Raw genomic sequence first — 19,053 nt, forward strand, 5'->3', positions numbered from 1 at the left:
CCCACTCCTAGGCATATATCTGGAGAAAACCATAATTTGAAAAGATACATGCACCACAATGTTCACTGCAGCACTATTTACAATAGCCAAGACATGGAAGCAACCTAAATGTCCATCGATAGAGGAATGGATAAAGACATGGTACATATATACAATGGAATATTACTCAGCCATAAAAAAGAATGAAATAATGCCACTTGCAGCAACATGGATGGGCCTAGAGATTATCATACTAAGTGAAGTAAGTCAGACAAAGACAAATATCATATGATATCACTTATATGTGGAATCTAAAAAAATGATACAAATGAACTTATTTACAAAACAGAAATAGACTCACAGACTTTGAAAACAAATTTACAGTTACCAAAGGGAAAAGGTAAGGGGAGGGATAAATTAGGAGTTTGGGATTAACATATACACACTACTATATATAACATAGATAATCAACAAGGACCTACTATATAGCACAGGGAACTCTACTCAATAATCTGTAATAACCTATATGGGGAAAGAATCTGAAAAAGAATGGATATATGTATACATATAACTGAATCACTTTGCTGGACACCTGAAACTAACACAACACTGTAAATCACCTATACTCTAATATGAAATAAAAATTTTTTAAAAAGCCAAAAGGTGGCAATTGGGTATCGCAGCTTAAAGGAAATGAATGGTAGGAATCTGCATCTTATTTAAACAGTTCTGGGCTGTGGCCCAAATGTGTTGACTCCAATTAGAAAGATCAGGACCTGATTCAGAGTTTGAGGTAAGGACTCCTTCACAGAAGGGAGCGTCGACATCACAACTTTCAGCGGGCTCCAAATCTCCCTCCAAGACCGGCTCTGCCCCAAGAGCCTACAGGGGGTTTTTTCTGACATCAATCATCCCTGGGCTGGTCCTTCGCAGTTCCCGCCGGGGCTTGGGCAAGGGCCCGAGGTTCCAGGGCAGACCCATCTCACCCACAGGTAGCATCCGCCCCACCAAGGGTTCAGCGGCCTCCCGCTGCCGTAGCTCCTCAGGGGAGCCCTGCTCCTCGCTGCACAGGCTCGAGCGTTTCCATGTCAACGGTAATGGGGCATGGACCAAGTCCCGCATCTCCTCACGGGCACGGGGCACACCCTCAGTGACGGGGGGCTGCCACAGAGGCTCAGGTGCTGGGTGGGGCTCGTCTTCACTTCCAGGGGCTTGTCTGTTCTCCGGGCACAGGGTCCTCTTCTCCCCACCTGTCACTGGGAATAACAACACCCTTGTCAGAAATGGAGTAGAAGCACCTTCCTGAAGTCCTAGCTTTCCAATGCCCCAGTGCAATAAGCAACATGTGAAATGACCCAAGAGCTGAAGTTAGAGTGGTTTCTAAGCTTTCCCCAAAACAAAGAAAACCTGACGTCAGGGCAAAGCATTGGCCAGCCTGGTGACAGCACATAACAATTACCCCTGCTCTGGCTGGCAGCATTCAAACTACTGAGCTTCTGTTTCAGTTCCTGGTTGATCCACATGTGGCGGCCCAGCTCCTTCTCCAGAGCTTGAATTCTGGTCTCATACTGCCTCTTGCTGTCCGCTAACCCTTCACCAAGGTGGTCTGGAGGGAAAAGGCAGAAAGAGGTGGCAAGGGGCCATGGGCAGGCAGCAGTCACCAGGGCCTTTGGGGCAGGCCTGGGCCTCACCTCGACTCTGCTGGAGGAGGAGCTGGATGCTCTGCTCGTGCTCCTTCTGCTGCAGGGTCAGCTGGCGGTCCATCTCCAGGCGCTGCCGCTCTAGAGCCACCTCCAGCCAATAGACCAGCCTCTGCTGCTCCTCCAGCTGCATCTCCAGCTCCGAGAAGGCAATCTGCTGCTGGTGCTGCTCCTCTCGGAGCGTCACCACCTGTCCCAAGGCCCAGCCAGGCTCAGCCCCAGTGCCGGCTCCCTTCACCCAGGGAATTCTCAACCAGGGGCAGCAGGTATTTGGCCAACTAGCCACCAACGCCATCAACCTTCTCCCACCGAGTTCCGGAAGGAGGAGTCAGGGGTTCGTGGGCCGGTGACCCACCTTGTCAAAGTACTTGCAGAGTAGGGCTCTGGTCTCCGAGGACGAGAGGTAGCTGAGCTTAGCCATGAGGTTCATCTCGCACTGGGACAGCAAGGAGGCTGAGGCCCGCAGCACCCGCTGGCGACACGTGATGGCCTCGTTCTTGTACTCGATGGCAGCGTCCAGGGCCTCGATGGCCTCGTCCAGCTGGAACAGTGTCCGCTCCTCCTGCGGGGACACGGGACGTGTGGAGGTGGAGTACTGGCTTCCTGCTCCATGGAACGCCCGCTCCCTGAACAGGTCCTGGGCAGGCTTGCAACAGTCACACGCAGCCATGACTCAGCCCCTACGTGTCCCCTCGTCCTAGCGCAGAGTCAGCACATGGAGAGAGGGGCCCCTGGCCACTACGGCAGGAACAGGGACGCTTCCATCTCAGCCTCAGCCTGGGGTGGGTGCGGGAGGCTGGGGCTCGCCAAGAGGCTGCCCTCTGGAGCACGTGGCCTCTGGCGTGACCTGCACTCAGGAGACCCTGCACTGAAGGGAAGGCGTGCTGGGACCACAGAGGCACCCAGGATCTGCTGGGGTCCGCTGCTCTTAACATGGGCTTTCTCTGCTGTCTGGAGGGCAAACCTGTGTGGCTATGAGGTGTGCTGACATGGTCCCAACTCTCATCCCACGTTAGGGAGCTGAGAGGTGTGAGCACATGATACATACACGAGGTCAATGTGCCGCAGGGCGCGGAACGAGTCCAGAGTCCAGCTGGGCAGGACCGAGGGCAGCCAGGCCCAGCCGTGTGTCTCAGACACGGGGGCTGGAGTGGGGGGGAGGAGGGCCAGTTCTGTGCGCTCTTGGTGGGCTAACACCCGGGAGGAACGTGTGCGTGTCCAAAAGCAGCAAGGCCCACACCCAGCGTGGAGCAGGCGGCCAGGGCCAGCCCGCGGGGCGCACCTCAGGCGATAGCAGGCTGCCCTGCCTCAGCTTGCCGTCAATCTCCAGCCGCTGCTTCAGTAGCGCGTCCTTCTCCTGGCGCAGGGCGTCGATCTCCCCGCGGATCTGCTGCTGGCTCTGGGCGCTGCCCTGCCGCAGCTGCCCGCTCTTCTCGGAGAGCTCCTTCTCCAGGTGCTCCAGCCGGCTGGACACACGCACAATGTCCTCGTTGAGGGCCTGGGGGCGGCACAGCTAGCGATTAGGGAAGAAGCAGGCCCCATCCTCCCCAGGGCGACAGGGATGGCCCAGCCCCACCATGGGATGCTGAGGAGGAGTGCTGCTCAGCGGGAGGCCTGACTCTCAGCTCTGCATAAGCCGGGGAGTGGGGGCCTACGGGACCCGAGCCTCTGAAGAGGGGCCCCCAGAGATGGCCTGGAAGGAGGATACAGACAAGCTGAGGAAAGGGCAGTCCTGACAAGGAGAGGACGACCCGGGCAGAAACAGAGCGGGATGGTGGTGGCCTGTCACTGTGATGACATGACTCCAGCTTGCCACGGGAATTATGGGGAATCAGTGGCCAAATCCCAAAGGCCCTTCTGGGAACCTGATGTGGGAGGAAGTAAGGGCTCTAGTGGCCGAGGGAAGTTCCAGATAATCCAGCTGAACTCTCTTGGACTCCATGAGGGCAGAAGTGGGTCTGGAACCCTGTGGGAATCTAGCCTGAGCACCCGCTCCTGGAACAGGCTCTGGGCTTTGCATGTGACATACCCCTTCTCTGATCCTCATGGCCACACTGTGATTCCATTTGACAGAGGAGGAAGGTATGGCTCAGAAGCTTCCTGCTCAAGAGGAGGCAATGAAGCCTGGCGGAGCTGGGTGGGGCCAGGTTCGTCTGCCTCCAATGCCAGTGAAGGCTCTTCCTCTCTGGCCATACCACCTCTCCATACCTGTGGTTCCCTGTTCTGCCTGCACAGTCCCAGAGCAGGTGGTTAATGAGGTAAAATGAATTGTGGGATAGATACTTGGAGAGGTTCTTCTACCCACATAGCAGCACCTGCATCACAGACACCCTAAAGCCCTAGGATTCTTGAGAGATCCATAGGATACAGCCTGACCTGGCTGGAACTTACCTGGCAAGGACATCACCTAGAAGAACCGCACCTGTCTAGAACTCACCTGGCAGTGTTATCAACTGGAGAGATCTCACTTGGAAGGACCTCACCTGATGGAATCTCACCTGGCAGGACCTCACCCGGCAGAAACTCAGCTGGCAGGCTCTCTCCTTGCTGGACCTCACCTGGCAGGGCCTCATCGGGTAGGGCCTCACCTGGCAGGACCTCACCTGGCTGGACCGCAGGCGCTTGCTCTCCAGCCCCGTCTTCTCCTGCATCAGGGCCTCCTTCTTGGCCAGGATGGCCTCCCGCTTGTGGAGCTCCTCGCCCAGCTCCTCCAGCGCCCGCCGCTGCTGTAGGACCTTCTCCATCTCCTGGTCCAGCCACTTCTTCTGCTCCTCAATCTTCTGAGGGACAGTGGAGGAGGCGGGGAGGGAACTCAGCTCTCACCTCTGGCTGCATGGGTGGTGCGGGCGGCCACCCGGGTCAGGTGGGGAGAATGGTGTACCCACCAGCTGAGCCCCCCAGGGACTCTAGCAACTGGCCAGGCTGCCCAGCCAGGCTGTGGGTGCCCCTGGGGGTGCAGGCTCAGCCCAGGCCCCACCTGCTGCTGCTCCAGGCTGACAACAGAGCCGTTGCTGCCGCTGCGCCGCTTCCTCTGAAATGCCGCAATCTCTTCTGTCTTGATCTTCAGGATCTTTTGCTGCTGCTCGTGCTTCAGCTCCAGCTCCTGGGGATGTGCAGGGTGAGAAGCTCAGTGGGCAGGGCCGTGAGTGGTACCCACATCCTCCCAGAGCCTGTGATCTCCCAAGCCCAAAGGAGCGCCTACCCTGCTCCCAAGACAGCCCTGCGCAGCAACCCCCAGCCTCGCCACCCCCAAGTCTCGCTGGGGACCCGCAAACAGGAGCAAACACTTGCAAGACACCAGTCCCCTTATATAATTCATCCCACTGAATTCTCACCCTAGCCCTGAGTTTCCTATAACTCTCCTCATTTTCAAGTAAAAATAAAAACTCAGGGAAGCCAAGTGAGCTGCTTTATAAGGTCACGTGGCTGTAAGTGCTCCCCTGGCTGTGTGCCCCGCCTGGCCTCCTGGCTGGGACACAGGCACCCCACCGCCCAAGCGCCCGACCTTGACACGGTGCTGCCGCTTGTTCATCTCTGTCTCCAGGCGCCGCTTCTGCTCTGTCTCCTCACGAAGCCGCCTTTGCAGCTGCCCCTGCTGCTGCCGCATGAGCTGCACATTCCTCTCCAGCTCCTGCAGCCGCTTCTCGCTCTGGGCCGACAGCGACACCAGCCGCTCTGTCGCCTGCTTCTTCTCCTTCAGCACCTGGGACCAACACAGCCTCTGCTGGGCCACGCGTGGGGGCTGCCAAGAGCCTGGCATGGTGCCGGGCACTCAACAAGGGCAGGCAGGACAGAAGAACGACGCATAGAGGGACAGACAGAAGGGAAAACAGGCAGATGGATGACGGACTATAAAAATATCAAAATTATAAGAATGTCAAAATACTACGACGCTTATTATGTACCAAGCGCTACATCAAGTGCTCTCAGTATACTAAATGATCCTAACAATCTGATGAAAAGGTTTTAAACGTTTCCTACTTAACAGATTAGGAAACTGAGGCACAGAGAGGTTAGGAAACTTGACCAAAGACACACAGCTAGTAAATGGCAGAGCTGGGATTCAAACCCAAGCAGTCAAGGCTCCAGAACCTGTGCTCTTAATCACTCTACTGTACGGTCTCTTGGACAGGTGAACTGAGAAAAGAAGGAATGAATACACTTGATCTTAGCCAAAAGGCCGAGAAGCGATGGAATGAATAATGGATGGACAGCTGCAAAGAAGAATGGATGGCAGGGTGGGTGGACAGACAGATGATGGGATCATATAAAGGTAAAAAACAGGATGGACAGATAATGCAAGGGTCGATCAAGGGGAATAGAAAGACAAATGAATAGACACATAAATGGACAGTTAGTCATACCAACTGATAAAAGGACAATCGGATGGATGGGTTAGATAGACACATGGACTGATGGGTGGACGGACAGAGGGATGATGGTTAGGAGAGATGGGTGAATGGAGAACTGGAAGAGTAGACAGATGGAGGGAGGCGGGGGGAGCTGCAGGAGGGAGGGTTGGTTTCTCCCGATGCCCACCCCTCACCCTCACTGGTCTCTTAGATGGTCTTCGGGTAGGCCCCACCTCCCTGCCTCTGCTGTGTTTAAAGCTGAGCCGACTCCCAGCACCGCCAGCTTCTATCTAATGCCAGCCTCACCCTGAGAGACCAGGAGGGCATTAGTGCCACCAGCCGGGGCTGGGGCACGAGGGCCTGACCACCCACAGGTTCCACAGTGAGCTTGGGCTCCAGGGCTCACATGTCTTGATCCCAGGACCCCAGCCTGGGAGGCTGCAACCACCACCCCCAGGGTCCGGACAGGTCAGTACCTGCACTTGGCTCTGAGCGGCAGCAACCCTCTTGCGGAACTCCTGGAGCTGCGAACGCTCGCTGGCGTCCTGGGGCTCCTTGCCCTCAAGCTCCCGCAGCTGCCTCTGGCCTTCACTCAGCTCAGCCCGCACCCGCTCTGCCTCCTGCTCCAGCTCCCGGATGCGCTGGCTGTGCTGGCGGTTCAGGGCCTGGGCCGCCTTCCCTGGAAGAAAAGGCGAGGGTCGTGTCAGCACAGCCCCTCTGCCTGAAGAGCATCGTAGTTCGTTCCCCTGGGAGCTTTTCCAGACCTCTGTCAGCCCTGGACACCTACATGGATTTTGCCACGACTCTGTACCCCTAGAACCGTGATTTACTTAATATTTTTCTTTAAATTGACACATTTTTAATAATAGCCTTATCCATAGCAGTGACCCAGGGAAAATATGGGTTTACTTGTTTTACTTTTAACTAACACATGCTAAAGTAAATATGTAACTTGAGCCTGCATTCAACTAAGCCTCTAGAACTAACTTCCATTTGTAGGAAATATGGAGGACAGAGGGACAAGCTAAATGACACCACAGGAAGTTAATAGACAAACCCAGAACATCTGGGGTTTGGAACATTCTGTAGGATGACTGTAAAAAGGTGAGAGAAGGGAGATTTCAGAGAACTAACGTGCAAATATAATGTGTGGACAAGCCCGGAGCTGCACACAGACACTGCTGAGCAGCTGCTCCTGCTCTGGGCACTGAGAGGGCATTAGTTCTGTTAGATGTGCTCATGGCATTTTGGTTGAAATGCTGAAAAAGAGGCATACTGAAAGGTGTAGGGATGAAATGACATGCTGTCCTGGATTTGCTTCAAAACATTTCAGTGAAGAAAAAAGGGAGAGATGAAACAAATGCGAGCAAAGCTTGGACATGCTAAATCTGGTGATAGGGACTCTCATATGTCTGTTTGAAATTGTTCCCAGTGCATTTTGGAATAAATAAATTTATAACTATTAAAATTAAAAAGCTCAACTAGTCACTACCGAAAATCATCCCCTGCTCGTTCACCGGTATCACCAGTAGTAGACGTAGATGATGTGGGGACGCTGTTTGCTCCCCAGGACCGGGAGATTCTGTGCCCAGTGCGGTGCCTGACACACAGCAATTGATTAATAATATTGGCTTGGCCAAAAAGTTCGTTTGAAAACCCGAACGAACTTTTCGGCCAACCCAATAATAAGAACTAATGCTTCCTGAAAGCCAGCCTAAGCACTTCACTTGAATTAGCTCATTTCAACAACCTATAAAGCAGGTTCAGTTACTATCTCCATTTCAGAGAGGAGAAAACTGAAGCACAGAGGCGTTATCCTACTTGCTCAAGGTCACATATCTGGAAGAAACTGAGCTGGTTTACCAAACCTATGCCACCTGGACCCCGCTCCTAACCACCCTCAGGTGGGAGGCCAGCCCAAAAGCCCCACCCCTCACCTGTGCGGACCAGCTCGCCTATGAGCTCCTCCTTCATGCGGATGTTGATGGCCAGCTCACGGATCTTCTGCTGGGCTTGGGCCAGCCGCCATTCAGAGGCCATGGCAGTGGGGGCCTGGCAGGGCCGAACCAGGGCCTGGCTCCCACCAACCACTGTAATAGGCTGACTGTCAGGGCCGCTGTCCCAGCTAACAGTGGGGGAGGGGAGGGGAGGGGAGGGGCATGCCCTGGCCAGGGGCAGCCAGGGGTTGTGTGTGGACTGTCTGGGGTGGCCAGTCCAGGACCATGAAGGGGAAAAGGGGTCAGGACCCTCTCTGTGCCCTACCCAGCTCACCTCTGGGCCCCGGGATGGTTGCACCCAGCTCCTCCAGGCGAAGCTCTGGGCCCTTCCTGTTGAGTGGACTCCCTGGGTGGGCCCCCATCCTCTGGCTCCCCTTACTGATCCTATTCCTGGAGGGCAGAAGTGGGAGCCTGTACCCCTCCCCAGCCCCAGCCCAGCTACCTCCTGGGCCCAGGAGGGGAAGAGAGGCCACCAGGGTCACTGTGACCCCAGGATGTCAGTCTGGCAGAATTCTGAGGCCAGCAGCTGAGCTTAGAGGGTGCAGGGCAGCTGGGGGAACCGAGGGCCACCTTGGAGGCTAAGAACCAGGAGGTCTGGGCCCATCCCCTCAGCACACTCACCCCAGCGAGAACTCTTGATTCAGAGCCCACAGTCCCTGCCTGCTCTCCCCCAAGGGCCGGCCAGGGCAACGCAGGTGAGGGCACCCTGAGACCCCAGTGGGATCCTCCTCCTGCCCAGCCGGGGCCCTGAGCCGGTCCTTGTCAGGTGGGCCGTGGGTCCCACTCACCTGCGTGGGTGCAGGATCCGTCGGGGTGGCTCCTCCTCTCCCCCCTCCTCCTCTTCCTCTGATGCAGCTGAAGAGCCACTTCCCAGCCTCTCTCCCTCTGCCAGCAACTTGGCTCCAGCCTCCCCGCCATTTGTCACCTGCTAGGGGAATGCCAGGTTTCAGGATAGGAAGCTTCTAGGGCATTCTCCATCAGCCATCTCCCACCACCAAGTCTTTGCTCCTACCTACACCCCACCTTGCATGCTCCTCACATCTCTACCTCTTCCAGCCCTACCTTACCTTCAGGATCTAGCTCAAATGACACCTCTGGGAAGCCTTTCCAGTCTCAAGTCGGAGCAGGAGCTTCCTCCCGCTTCCCTCGCTCCTTCCTCTTCTCCCCCTCTTCTCCCCCTCTTCTCTTCCCCCTCTCCACCCCTGCTCCAGCTCCCATAGCAAACCTGGCACTCCTCAGGGGACAACTGGCCCTTTCTATCTTGCATACAGGTCAACTGCACCAAGTTTTATCTCACCAACAACGCCCTGCTAGAGTAGGGGGGCTGCATAACAGGCTTCTGCCAAACCCACGTCCTCCCTCTCCTCAGTCCCTCAGGCCTTTAGAGCTGAGAAGACCCAGAGCTCTCAGGCAGATGCAGGAGCAGCCTTTGTCCAAAAGGCCCCAAGTGACAGAACTAGAAACAAGAGACCAGGCTTGAGGAGCAGATTAGAGTTCACGGAAAAGTGAACTTGCAAAGAAACGCATCCAAAGACGGAGAGGGTGTGGCCTCGGAGGTGATGAGCTCCCCATCCCTGGAGGTATGTGAGCTTTCCATTCCATACTAGAAGCCAGAACCCCCTCTATAACCTCCTCACTCTGAGCAATCTCCAGGTACTCCAGGGATGCTCAACAGCACCAGATCCTTCTGAGAAGCCCTACCCAAATTTTGGCCATTCCTCTAGCAACACCAGAAAGGGGCATCTCATAGCCGGTCCCATGAAAGCATGGAGTGAGGGACACATTCCCCAGCATCACCTTCCCCTGCCAGAGCCTGCCCAGGTCAACAGGCCCAGCAGACACCCAGCCTCGCCACCTCCTCACCTCTCCCCAATTCTCAGGGCCAACTTCATCTCCAGGAAGGCAGGCAGGGGGCACCATGCCCAGCACACGGGTGTGGGCACCCCCCAGGGGGGCCGTGTGAGGCCGGGGCATAAAGGACTCAGGAGGCAAGCCCTGCAAGAGCCCTGGGGCCCCCCAGCCAGGCCGCACCAGCTCCAGCCGCAGCCGCAGCTCTGCCATCTCCTCCTGCTGCTCACGAAGACGGTCGCTCTGCAAGACACGGTCCAGGTGCTGATGGGGCAACGCGGATGTGCGAAAGGTGGGGTGCAGGGATGCTGAGAGGCAGAAGTGCAGGAAACTGAAGAGCACGTCTGAGGCCACCCTGCCCTCTCCGTGCTAAAATGGAGGAGGGCCAAATACCTCTGACCCCTTCTTGGTGTCCCTCCCGCGCACACACACTGCATTAGTTCGGGTTCAAACTCACCCACCCAGCCACATCCTCACTCCCTCCATATCCATGCCATTCACTGCCACCAGAGGGCGCCAGGAGGAATGCTGACCCAGTTACCCTGGGACAAAAGGAAAAGCCCAGCTCTGGAGTCTCATCCTGCTACCCCTCCAGTCCCACTTCCTATCCGTCCTCATGACCATCCTGCACACCCACCCACGCCAATGTGTTCCTCACCTCCACACTTTTGCTCATACTGCGCACCCCGTATCTCTACCCATCCTGCCAGAACCCTCCCCTGGCTAACTTCCTCTCATCCTGACAGGCTCAGCTCAGTTTCACCTCCCAGCAGAAGTGCCCCACCCCCACCACTGCGGAAGGGGGTGCCCCACCTGCAGTTTGTACTGCTCCATGGCGTCCTCCAGAGCAGCCAGAAAGTCTCGGTTCTCCTCCTCCAGCCGGGCCACCTGGCTCTGCAGGGCCAGCAGCTGCAGTGCCCCCTCATCTTCCTATGGGGCCGGGAGAGAAGCTTCAGGGGCAGGAGCTGTCAAGACAAGCCTGCCTGTCCCTGAGACACCTCAGCCCTCTCCCTGCCCTGCCAGAGGTTCCCGTAGCCGGGCTTGCTACTCTGCTCCAAGCCCTGCCTGCAACAGGGGCTCGAGACCCCACCTGGCCTGCAGTCCCCTCCACAAGCCATTGGGCCAGCTCTTGTAATTATTAATCATATTTTCATTAACAATAACATCACTATTATTAGGAACAACTAGCCTTCTCCTGCACTTGTGACACCTTCAGTCCTTACATCACCAGGAGGTAGATACTAATGCTATCCCTATTTTACAGATAGAGACCCTGAGGATTGGAAAGTCATCAAGATCACCAGCAGAAGCGCCTCTGAATCCCAAATGTGCTCTGCTAATGAGCAAGGGGCAGGGACACAGCTAGCTGTATGAAGACTTTCTTCCTTCCCCATCCCCTCCCCACCCCCAGGCCACACCTGACCCTTGGCCACCTTTCGTCCACCGGGTCCCTGCATGGCCTGCTCCTCGGCGGAGGCACTCTCGATGCCGCTGTCGGGCCCGGAGGCGGAGCTCAGGGCGCTGCGCTCGCCCTCGACGGCGCACAGCCAGTCGCGCACCTTGCGGGCGGCGGCGCCGGGCAGCCCGGGCTCGGCCTGTAGCTCGCGCAGGAGGCTGTAAGCGGCGTCGGTGCGGGCCCGGTAGCGAGCGCACTCGGCGCCCAGGCGGGCGGCGGCCGCGGCGGGGGCGGCAGCGGGGCCCGGGGCGCGCCGGCCCCGGTGGATGATGCGCGTCTCCGAGCGGTGTCTAGGCGGCCCCCGCGGGCCAGCGGCTGCCTCCTCGGGCGCCCGCTCGGCCTCGGGCCGCCAGTTGACAGTGGGGCGGTTGCAGATGTTCTGGGCGCGGCTGGCGTAGTTGAGGGTGTTGAGAGTCTCGTCGAAGTCCGAGGAGGAAGGGCTGACGCAGGCGATCATCACTGTCTTGGCATTCCCGCCCAGGGAGTCTTTGAGGATCCTGAGGGCGCCAGGCGAGACGCGTTAGGGGCCCCAACGTGCCAGGGCCAGAGGTCCAGACCCCAAACCGGGTCCGATCCTCGGCGTGGTTCCCCATGGGCCAGATACCTCGAACCGCGTGGACGGCACGCCCCCGAAGCCTGAGGGGGACCCATCTCCTAGTCGCCTCCCCCCAACCCCAGAGGCCAGACAGGAGCTAGAACAGACTAGCCCGGTTCTTGTGAACCCTTCTCCGTGGGCCTACGGCCATCGGCGGCTCACCGGGTGATCTTGGAGTCCCGGTAGGGGATGTGGCTGCCGCGGCGCTGGGGGTCACCCAGGGCGCTGATGACGTTGCCCAGCGCCAAGAGGCTGCTGTTGATCTGGATGCTCTCCTTGAGCCGCTCGCCTGTGCTGCCTGTCTTGAGCACCCTCTCTGAGCCGGCCAAGTCCACGAAGTGGAACTTGGAGATGAGCAGCTGGCCCGCGGCAGGTCGGGGGAGGCGGCTGGGGGCACGCCCCCGCTGCTCCAGGGTCACAGTGAACACAGTGTGTGAGCGGCTGGAAAGGCGGTTGAGGTGTGTGGCCCCCGTGTGCCGCGCCGCATTGCCCATCTCCAGGAGGCTCAGCACCTCATCCAGGCCCTCCACGTCCACCTCCTTCACTCCACACAGCACTGCGGGCACAGAAGGCCATGAGCCCAGGGCAGGGGCAGCCTGAGACTGACAGCCAGGAGAGCAGGCGGAGCACGGCTGGTCCTCTACAGCTCTTCCTGACTCAGGGGTCCCTTCCCCACGCCCAGGGGGTCCTGCCCATACTGGCTGGGGCTTGAGGGGGCTCCAGCTTCCCCACGCTCACCTCAATGCCTCTCACTCTGGGCACACCAAAGTATACTGAACTCAGTAGAGACGGGAAGCGAAAGCAAAACTTTCCAGAGCTTGGTTTCCCAGTTAGGAGGTACCCCCACCAGACAGGTAAGCCACACTAAGCAGGTAAAGCCTCCCCAAGCCAGGTATCCTGCTCCCAGCCAGTGGAGGACCCAGGAGTTCCTCACCAACATTCCCACGATCATCTTCCCGAAGCTGGATGTCACGGCTGGCGGTGCCCACCTCCAGCAGGTCTCGGAACTCCTCCTTGTACACTTCCAGGTAGGACACGTGCACCAGACAGTCAAGCAGGTCATTCTCATCAATCAGCTTAAAGGCCTCAGCCATGGCCCGTGGGATGATGCCCTGCTCGTCCTCGTGAAGCGAGGCTGAGGAGACACCGCAGGGCCTCCTGCCACCATGCTTTCAGCTGGACATGGCGCCCAGAAGGCCCAGAGGCCCCTAGCAGCAGCTGGAGGATGGGGCTCCAGTGTGGAGAAGGCAGCAGCAGAGGCCAGGATGGGCTGGGCAGCCTGAGCCAGGCCATGCCCCAGGGTGGTCAGGCAGAATTTCAGAGTTGGCAGCAACCTCTCAAGGTTCAACCAATCCCTTTCATGATGTAAGCATCCCCTCCACTACAGCCCTGCCAGGCGGTCAGATACCCTTTGCTTGATTACTCCTGGAGACTCATTACCATAGTCTATGCTCAGTTATCTAAAGGACTTCCTAAATTTATCCCAAGGAAGTAATAAGAGGATATTCAGAACACATTCTTCCTCATAACTCAATAAAAATGTAAACATCCTAAGTGTCCATCCTAACATCCAAACAGGGGAGCTGGTTAAATAAGTTACCTTATACTCACAATGGCATGCCAGGCAGCCATGAAAATTTTTGATTGAAGAATATTTAATGATACAAAGAAATGTTCATGATATATTGTTAAGAAAATAAAACAGGATACAAAAGAATGGGTACACTATAATACCATTTTTTAACGTATACTAATTTTCACCCAGAAAGACTGAAATGCTAACAGGGTGTGTGATTTCTGAAAGGCAATTATCAAGTAAGTTTTATTTTGTGTATGTGTTTTCTGTATTTTCCTAATTTTCCACAACAAACATGTACACTTTTAAAACCTAGGATAAAGCAGTTCATGCTCCTTAAAAGGGGGCAGTTCCTTCAGCTGGCCCAAAGCATCTCTCCCAAAACTCTGCTCCAGAGCCTCATGGAACCAGCCTGCTTCCCTGCTACGCAGCAGCCAAAGCATATCTCTTCCAGGACAATTCCCCTTCCAACCACTCTGACTAGAACATGGATTCCTGACCCCCAGCAGCCATCCTAACAACCTCCAGAGACAAGCCAACCTCCCGTGCCCTTCCTTCCCGTGAGGTCCCCAGAGCCAGACAGCATGGTCCCATCTCTATGGAATTGAGAAGGTCACTCACCTCCGAGGACTCTTCCTGCCTGCCCGACCCAGCCCACTGACACAGCTGGTCCCACTCTGGGCTGCAGATCTGTTTAGGAAACCTGCCCCTCCCCCCTCCACCAGCATCCTCATCTTCAACAGGGAATGGCAGCAAGAGGGCAGGGGCAGAAATTCAGGAGACACTGAGGACCCTCAACAAGGGCAGGGGGCCTCAAGCAGGGTCACTCACCCACACTGGCCTCCCCCATGGTGTACGTCTTCCCGGAGCCTGTCTGACCATAGGCAAAGACAGTGGCATTGAAGCCCTCAAAAAAAGCCTCGAGGAGGGGTTGCACGCAGGCCTGGTACACAGCCTCCTGCCCGGCGTCCTCGTCCAGCACTACGTGGAAGCCAAAGTGGCGGTCCCGGCCCAAAGTGACTCGGCCGTGCCCTGGCTCCACCCTCAGGCAGCTCTGGTGCCCGTGCAGCAGCTCCTTGGGCAGCAATGGGCGGACTCGAAGGGCCACCCTCACTGGGGCCTCCTCAGCCCCTGGCAGCCTCTGGGCCTCCAGCCCCATGTTGAGGGAAGGCTCTTCCCTGCCCTGCGAAGAGAGGAAGAGGCCCCTGCCATCAGCACCTGGACTCACCTTGCAGGTGACCTGGAGCCAGATCCTGCAGCTCCTGACCTTGCAGGGATTAAAAGGGAGGGTGGTCAAAACTCAGAACATCCTCCGTGCCCCAACCTAATGCCCAGATGCTGCAAGGGCCACGATAAAATCCTACCCAGTAACATTTCATGGCTCCCATCACTGGCAAAATAAGGCCCTAACTCCTCCACCTGACATCCAAGGGTTTCTGTGTTCCAGCTGCATTCTTCCCCTGGGACCCTATCTCCTAGAAGGAAGACACACAGACACACACACAAGCAGCACCACACCAGGGATCTCTTTTCCCTAACACCCACTGGGTTTTCCATAGTCTCTGCCTTTGTAACCTCACATTCCCTGCTCCACCTTCTTAAAAAGAGTCAGCACAGGACAGGAATAAGGATGCAGACGTAGAGAATGGACTTGAGGACACAGGGAGGGGGAAGGGGAAGCTGGGACGAAGTGAGAGAGTGGCATGGACATATATACACTACCAAATGTAAAATAGCTAGTGGGAAGCAGCCGCATAGCACAGGGAGATCAGCTCAGTGCTTTGTGACCACCTAGAGGGGTGGGATAGGGAGGGTAGGAGGGAGACGCAAGAGGGAGGAGATGTGGGGATATATGTACACATATAGCTGATTCACTTTGCTATACAGCAGAAACTAACACACCATTGTAAAGCAATTATACTCCAAAAAAGATGTTAAAAAAAAAAAAAGCAGATCCTTTGAGACCAAGCCCGCACCATCAAATACTGCCAATCCCATCTTCTAAATATCAAGTACACCTGCTTCTTTCCATCCTATTACCAAAACCCTGATCCTGCCCACCGACATCTCGATGGAATGACATTTACCAGCCTCCTCACTGGCCTCGGCCTCCCTGCACCTCCCTATGCAGCAACCGGGGCATTTTTCAGAAATGCAAATGTGCTCACATCACTCTCCTGCTTAAGCTCCCCCCAAAAGAGACTCCCCAACGCTCTTGAGATTCAAAACCTTAACAGGAAAAATAACTTTTATTGGGCCCTGCCTACCTTGACTACTTACCCCCTATACCCCACCTTTCCTCACCTTTCTCCGCCTGCAGCACACTCAGTGTTGCCCAAGACTCCTCATCCCTCCAGGCTTAGGCTGGTCCCACCCTCAGGGAGCCAGGGATGGGCCTCTGCTCTGTGCCCCCACCACTACACACACACACACACACAATGCCCTGTGGTTCTCCCATCAGCCACTAACCACTCCCTTCCCTTGCAAAAGTCAGATTACCCGTCGTTCCCCCCCACGTCCCAATCTGGGAGCTGGGAGGCAGGCACCCTCCTGTCCCCTTCGTGCTGCATCTCCAGCACCCAGCACAAGGTACGACGCTTAGTAGCTGCCCAATAGTGATGAATAATCTTCATCCAAGGAACCTTCCCATCTCCTTCCTCCCTTCTCTTATCGCAGTCCTCACCACTCCCTACCCCGACCCCCAGGTCACAGCACTTTATTTTTCACTACTTAACGTCTCTCAGCAGCTGTAACGGTTCGTTTGTTCATTCAATCATCAGCCCCTGCTGGGTGCCCGGCCCTGGGGCCACAGCAGTAACTGCCATGCGATACTGTGGGCGCCTTCGCGCACCCCTCACCCAAAGCCTTTCCAGCCCCGTGCGGTCCCGGCTTCTCCGCACCCCGGCTCGGGGCACAGTGCTCCGCGCACCAAAGGCGCCCGGACAACACCGGGGCGGTCGGGCGCCGGGGGTAGGGGAACCGGAGTCGGAGGCGCCAGGCACGGGATAGGAGCTCACGGAAAGTTCGGAGAAGTGATTACAAATGCGAACCCAACTCTCGCAGCGTGGGCGCTCGCTCCTCCTGGCCAGGCCCGGAAGGCCGGCCTCAGGCCCCCGACTTAGGAAAGGGGAGACTCCCACCCGCCCAGACACGGACCTCCAGGAGGCTGGAAAGCAAGGATGGGGGAGGTCCCCGGGCTCGGTCATTGCTCCCCAAGCGTGCCGACACCATGCCGCCCGGTCCAGGCCTGCTCAGGGAGGGGGCGAGCGCGCGCCTCCTCCCTCCCACCCCGGTCCTCGACCTCCACCCCTCCCCGGCCCACACCCACCTGCTCGGCTGTGAGCGTAGTGCCCCCCGCGGCGCAGTCAGGCTCTGAGCCCCAGCGCGGCGCGCGCGGATGCCGTCACCGGGACCCCCGCCCACCAAAACATCCCGCCCCTCATCCGCAACTCCGCCCACCTGGGTGCTCGGGGGCGGAGGCGCGGGCTGCGCGGCGCCGCGGAGTCTGTCCGCAGACGGGGCGGGGCGGGGACAGCAGGGGCGGGGGATTGGGCGTGGCCTGCGCTGAAGTGCGGGGCCCCTCGCCCCTGGGCCCGCAGCGCCGTGTGGGGTCCCCCAGCACCGCCCGGAGTCGCGAGCACTACTCGCCGAATTCTGGGGACACAGTGACCAGCAAGGCCGCCCGGATTCTCCGAGCTGGAGAAGCCCACCAGCTAATGGAGCGGGGAGCCTAAGTTTTATAATGCGAGTTGTAACAAGTGAGAGAATGAAAACTATCTAGGAGACATTTTCGTTCCGGGAGGGGAGGGTGGATTTTCTAACCCTGAGACTCCGGTTAAAGTGGCCTAAAAATCAACTACTCTTGGTTCGTTAGTTCGTTCGTTCATTCAAGTGCAGACCTTCCCTCCTTCCCGCCATTGCTACCTTCTATCGCAGCACTCCCCACGCCCCGTCAAAAAGTCAGCAAAGCCTCCACCCCTTTTTTCATCTGATTTCACTACCCCTTCTAAAGCTGAGAAGGATTCATCCCCCCTGAGATACTCGGGGTTGGGGTGGAGGCCCCCTCCCGGCGGTGTGGCCGAGGCCCTGGCTGCACCCTGGGCACTCACACCAGGCAGGGGGTGGATGGATGAAACCACGAGGGAGCTCCTATTCAGGCCTTCTAGCATTCTGGGCAGAGAGCAGGATGGCTGCTGCCCCCTGCTGGGGGCAGCCTCACCCCAGGGCAGGCCCTGACAAAAGTCTGGCCTCACAGTTCTGGCTTGTAAGCTCCCAGTTGGGAATGGGCATGGGATCCACTGGCCCACTGGTGGATTACACTGCCACCCAGCCTTGGGTTCCTGGATGGACAACTGCCCCTAGAAGAGGCCACTGGGAGTTGGGGGCTGCTGAAGAGTTCTTAGCCAACCTCTCCAGCTGGGGAGGCAATTTTGTGGGTGAACAGCCAGTGGAAATCCTGCAGAGGTATTCATCCTGCATCTACCTGGGCAGGTGCTGACCAGGAAACTGCCCCCAAACATCTCTTCCAGCATGCCCCCCACCATCCACCCCATCGCTCAAGCCATCTTTGACTCCTCTGTTCTCCTATCTACCACCAAGCCCTGATTCCCCCTCCTCAGTAGCTTCCAGTCCAAGCAGGTCTCTTCATCCTCCACATCCTTGCTGCCCAAGCCACCACTATAGCTTGCCTGGGCCACTGCAAAGCCTTATCACTGGTCCCCCTTCTGCCCTAGTAACGCATGCCAATTTTTAAAAAATGTTTTTAAAAAGCACAAAAGTACAGAAGGAGACAGGTAAGAAGAGTCATGTTTTGGAGGGTACCCTTCCAACTATTACTCTCCATGTTGCTTAGTCCACTCAGGCTGCTATAACAAAATACCACAGACTGGGTGGCTTATAAACAGCAAATATTTATTTCTCACAGTTCTGAGGGCTGGGAAGTCCAAGATCCTGGTGCTGGCAGATTCAGTGTCAGGTGAGGCCCCACTTCCTAGATGGCCATCTTTTTACAGTGTCCCACATGGCAGATGGGACGAGCTAGCTCTCTGGGGTCTCTTTCATAAGGGCACTGATCTCAATCATGAGAGCTCCACCCTCATGACCTAATCACCTCCCAAAGGCGAGCTTTCAAATACTATCACACTGGGGGTTAGGATTTCAACATATGAATTTGGGGGACACAAACATTCAGGCTATAGCACTACGATATACAAGCATGTGCATACATATATAATATATACAAGTATGTTATACATATTATAACTTGTCTTACTAAACTGTGAGGTCCTTGAATGGAGTGTGCTTTATTTATCTCCAAGTCTCTCTCCCTTGGCCCAAGACCTGGCATAGTCACTCCATGAAGGTTTTTGGTCAAGTTATTTTAGAAAGGAAGGAAAAACTGTCTGCATTAACAGAAATATGGATGTGGATCAATATGGCTCATATTTTCATTTTGTAGGCACAAACGACAGAGTGGTATGTAGAACATTTTTGGAGAATGAGGAAGTATTCTCATGATGGCATCTCCTTACGTCAAGCCTCCAAACTGGA

The 19,053-nt window shown here is 56.5% G+C and overlaps 1 protein-coding gene across 9 annotated transcripts; it reads right to left on the reverse strand.

The window, feature by feature from the left end:
• Positions 1 to 263: 263 nt before the first annotated feature.
• Positions 264 to 16,944, reverse strand: KIF7 (kinesin family member 7). Of its 9 annotated transcripts, none has more exons than XM_082388271.1 (19): positions 16,832 to 16,944; positions 14,335 to 14,686; positions 12,862 to 13,062; positions 12,090 to 12,483; positions 11,295 to 11,829; positions 10,690 to 10,806; positions 9,892 to 10,119; positions 8,817 to 8,956; positions 8,303 to 8,418; positions 7,969 to 8,121; positions 6,508 to 6,710; positions 5,185 to 5,382; positions 4,657 to 4,782; positions 4,283 to 4,459; positions 2,962 to 3,177; positions 2,035 to 2,241; positions 1,671 to 1,869; positions 1,439 to 1,585; positions 264 to 1,235 (listed from the first exon to the last, which is right to left on the reverse strand). In XM_082388271.1, the coding sequence occupies exons 2-19, from the start codon at positions 14,660 to 14,662 to the stop codon at positions 862 to 864; spliced, it is 4,059 nt and encodes a 1,352-aa protein (XP_082244397.1). In that variant the 5' UTR covers positions 14,663 to 14,686; positions 16,832 to 16,944; the 3' UTR covers positions 264 to 861. The 9 variants fall into 9 exon arrangements, with proteins under 9 accessions (XP_082244397.1, XP_082244396.1, XP_082244395.1 ...); XM_082388270.1 differs by lacking the exon at positions 16,832 to 16,944 and adding an exon at positions 16,660 to 16,794 and having other exon boundaries at positions 11,310 to 11,829; XM_082388269.1 differs by lacking the exon at positions 16,832 to 16,944 and adding an exon at positions 16,660 to 16,794.
• Positions 16,945 to 19,053: the final 2,109 nt, after the last annotated feature.

The sequence above is a fragment of the Balaenoptera borealis genome, assembly GCF_965194805.1.
Source record: "Balaenoptera borealis genome assembly, chromosome: 3".
NCBI classification, from domain to species: Eukaryota; Metazoa; Chordata; class Mammalia; order Artiodactyla; family Balaenopteridae; genus Balaenoptera; species Balaenoptera borealis.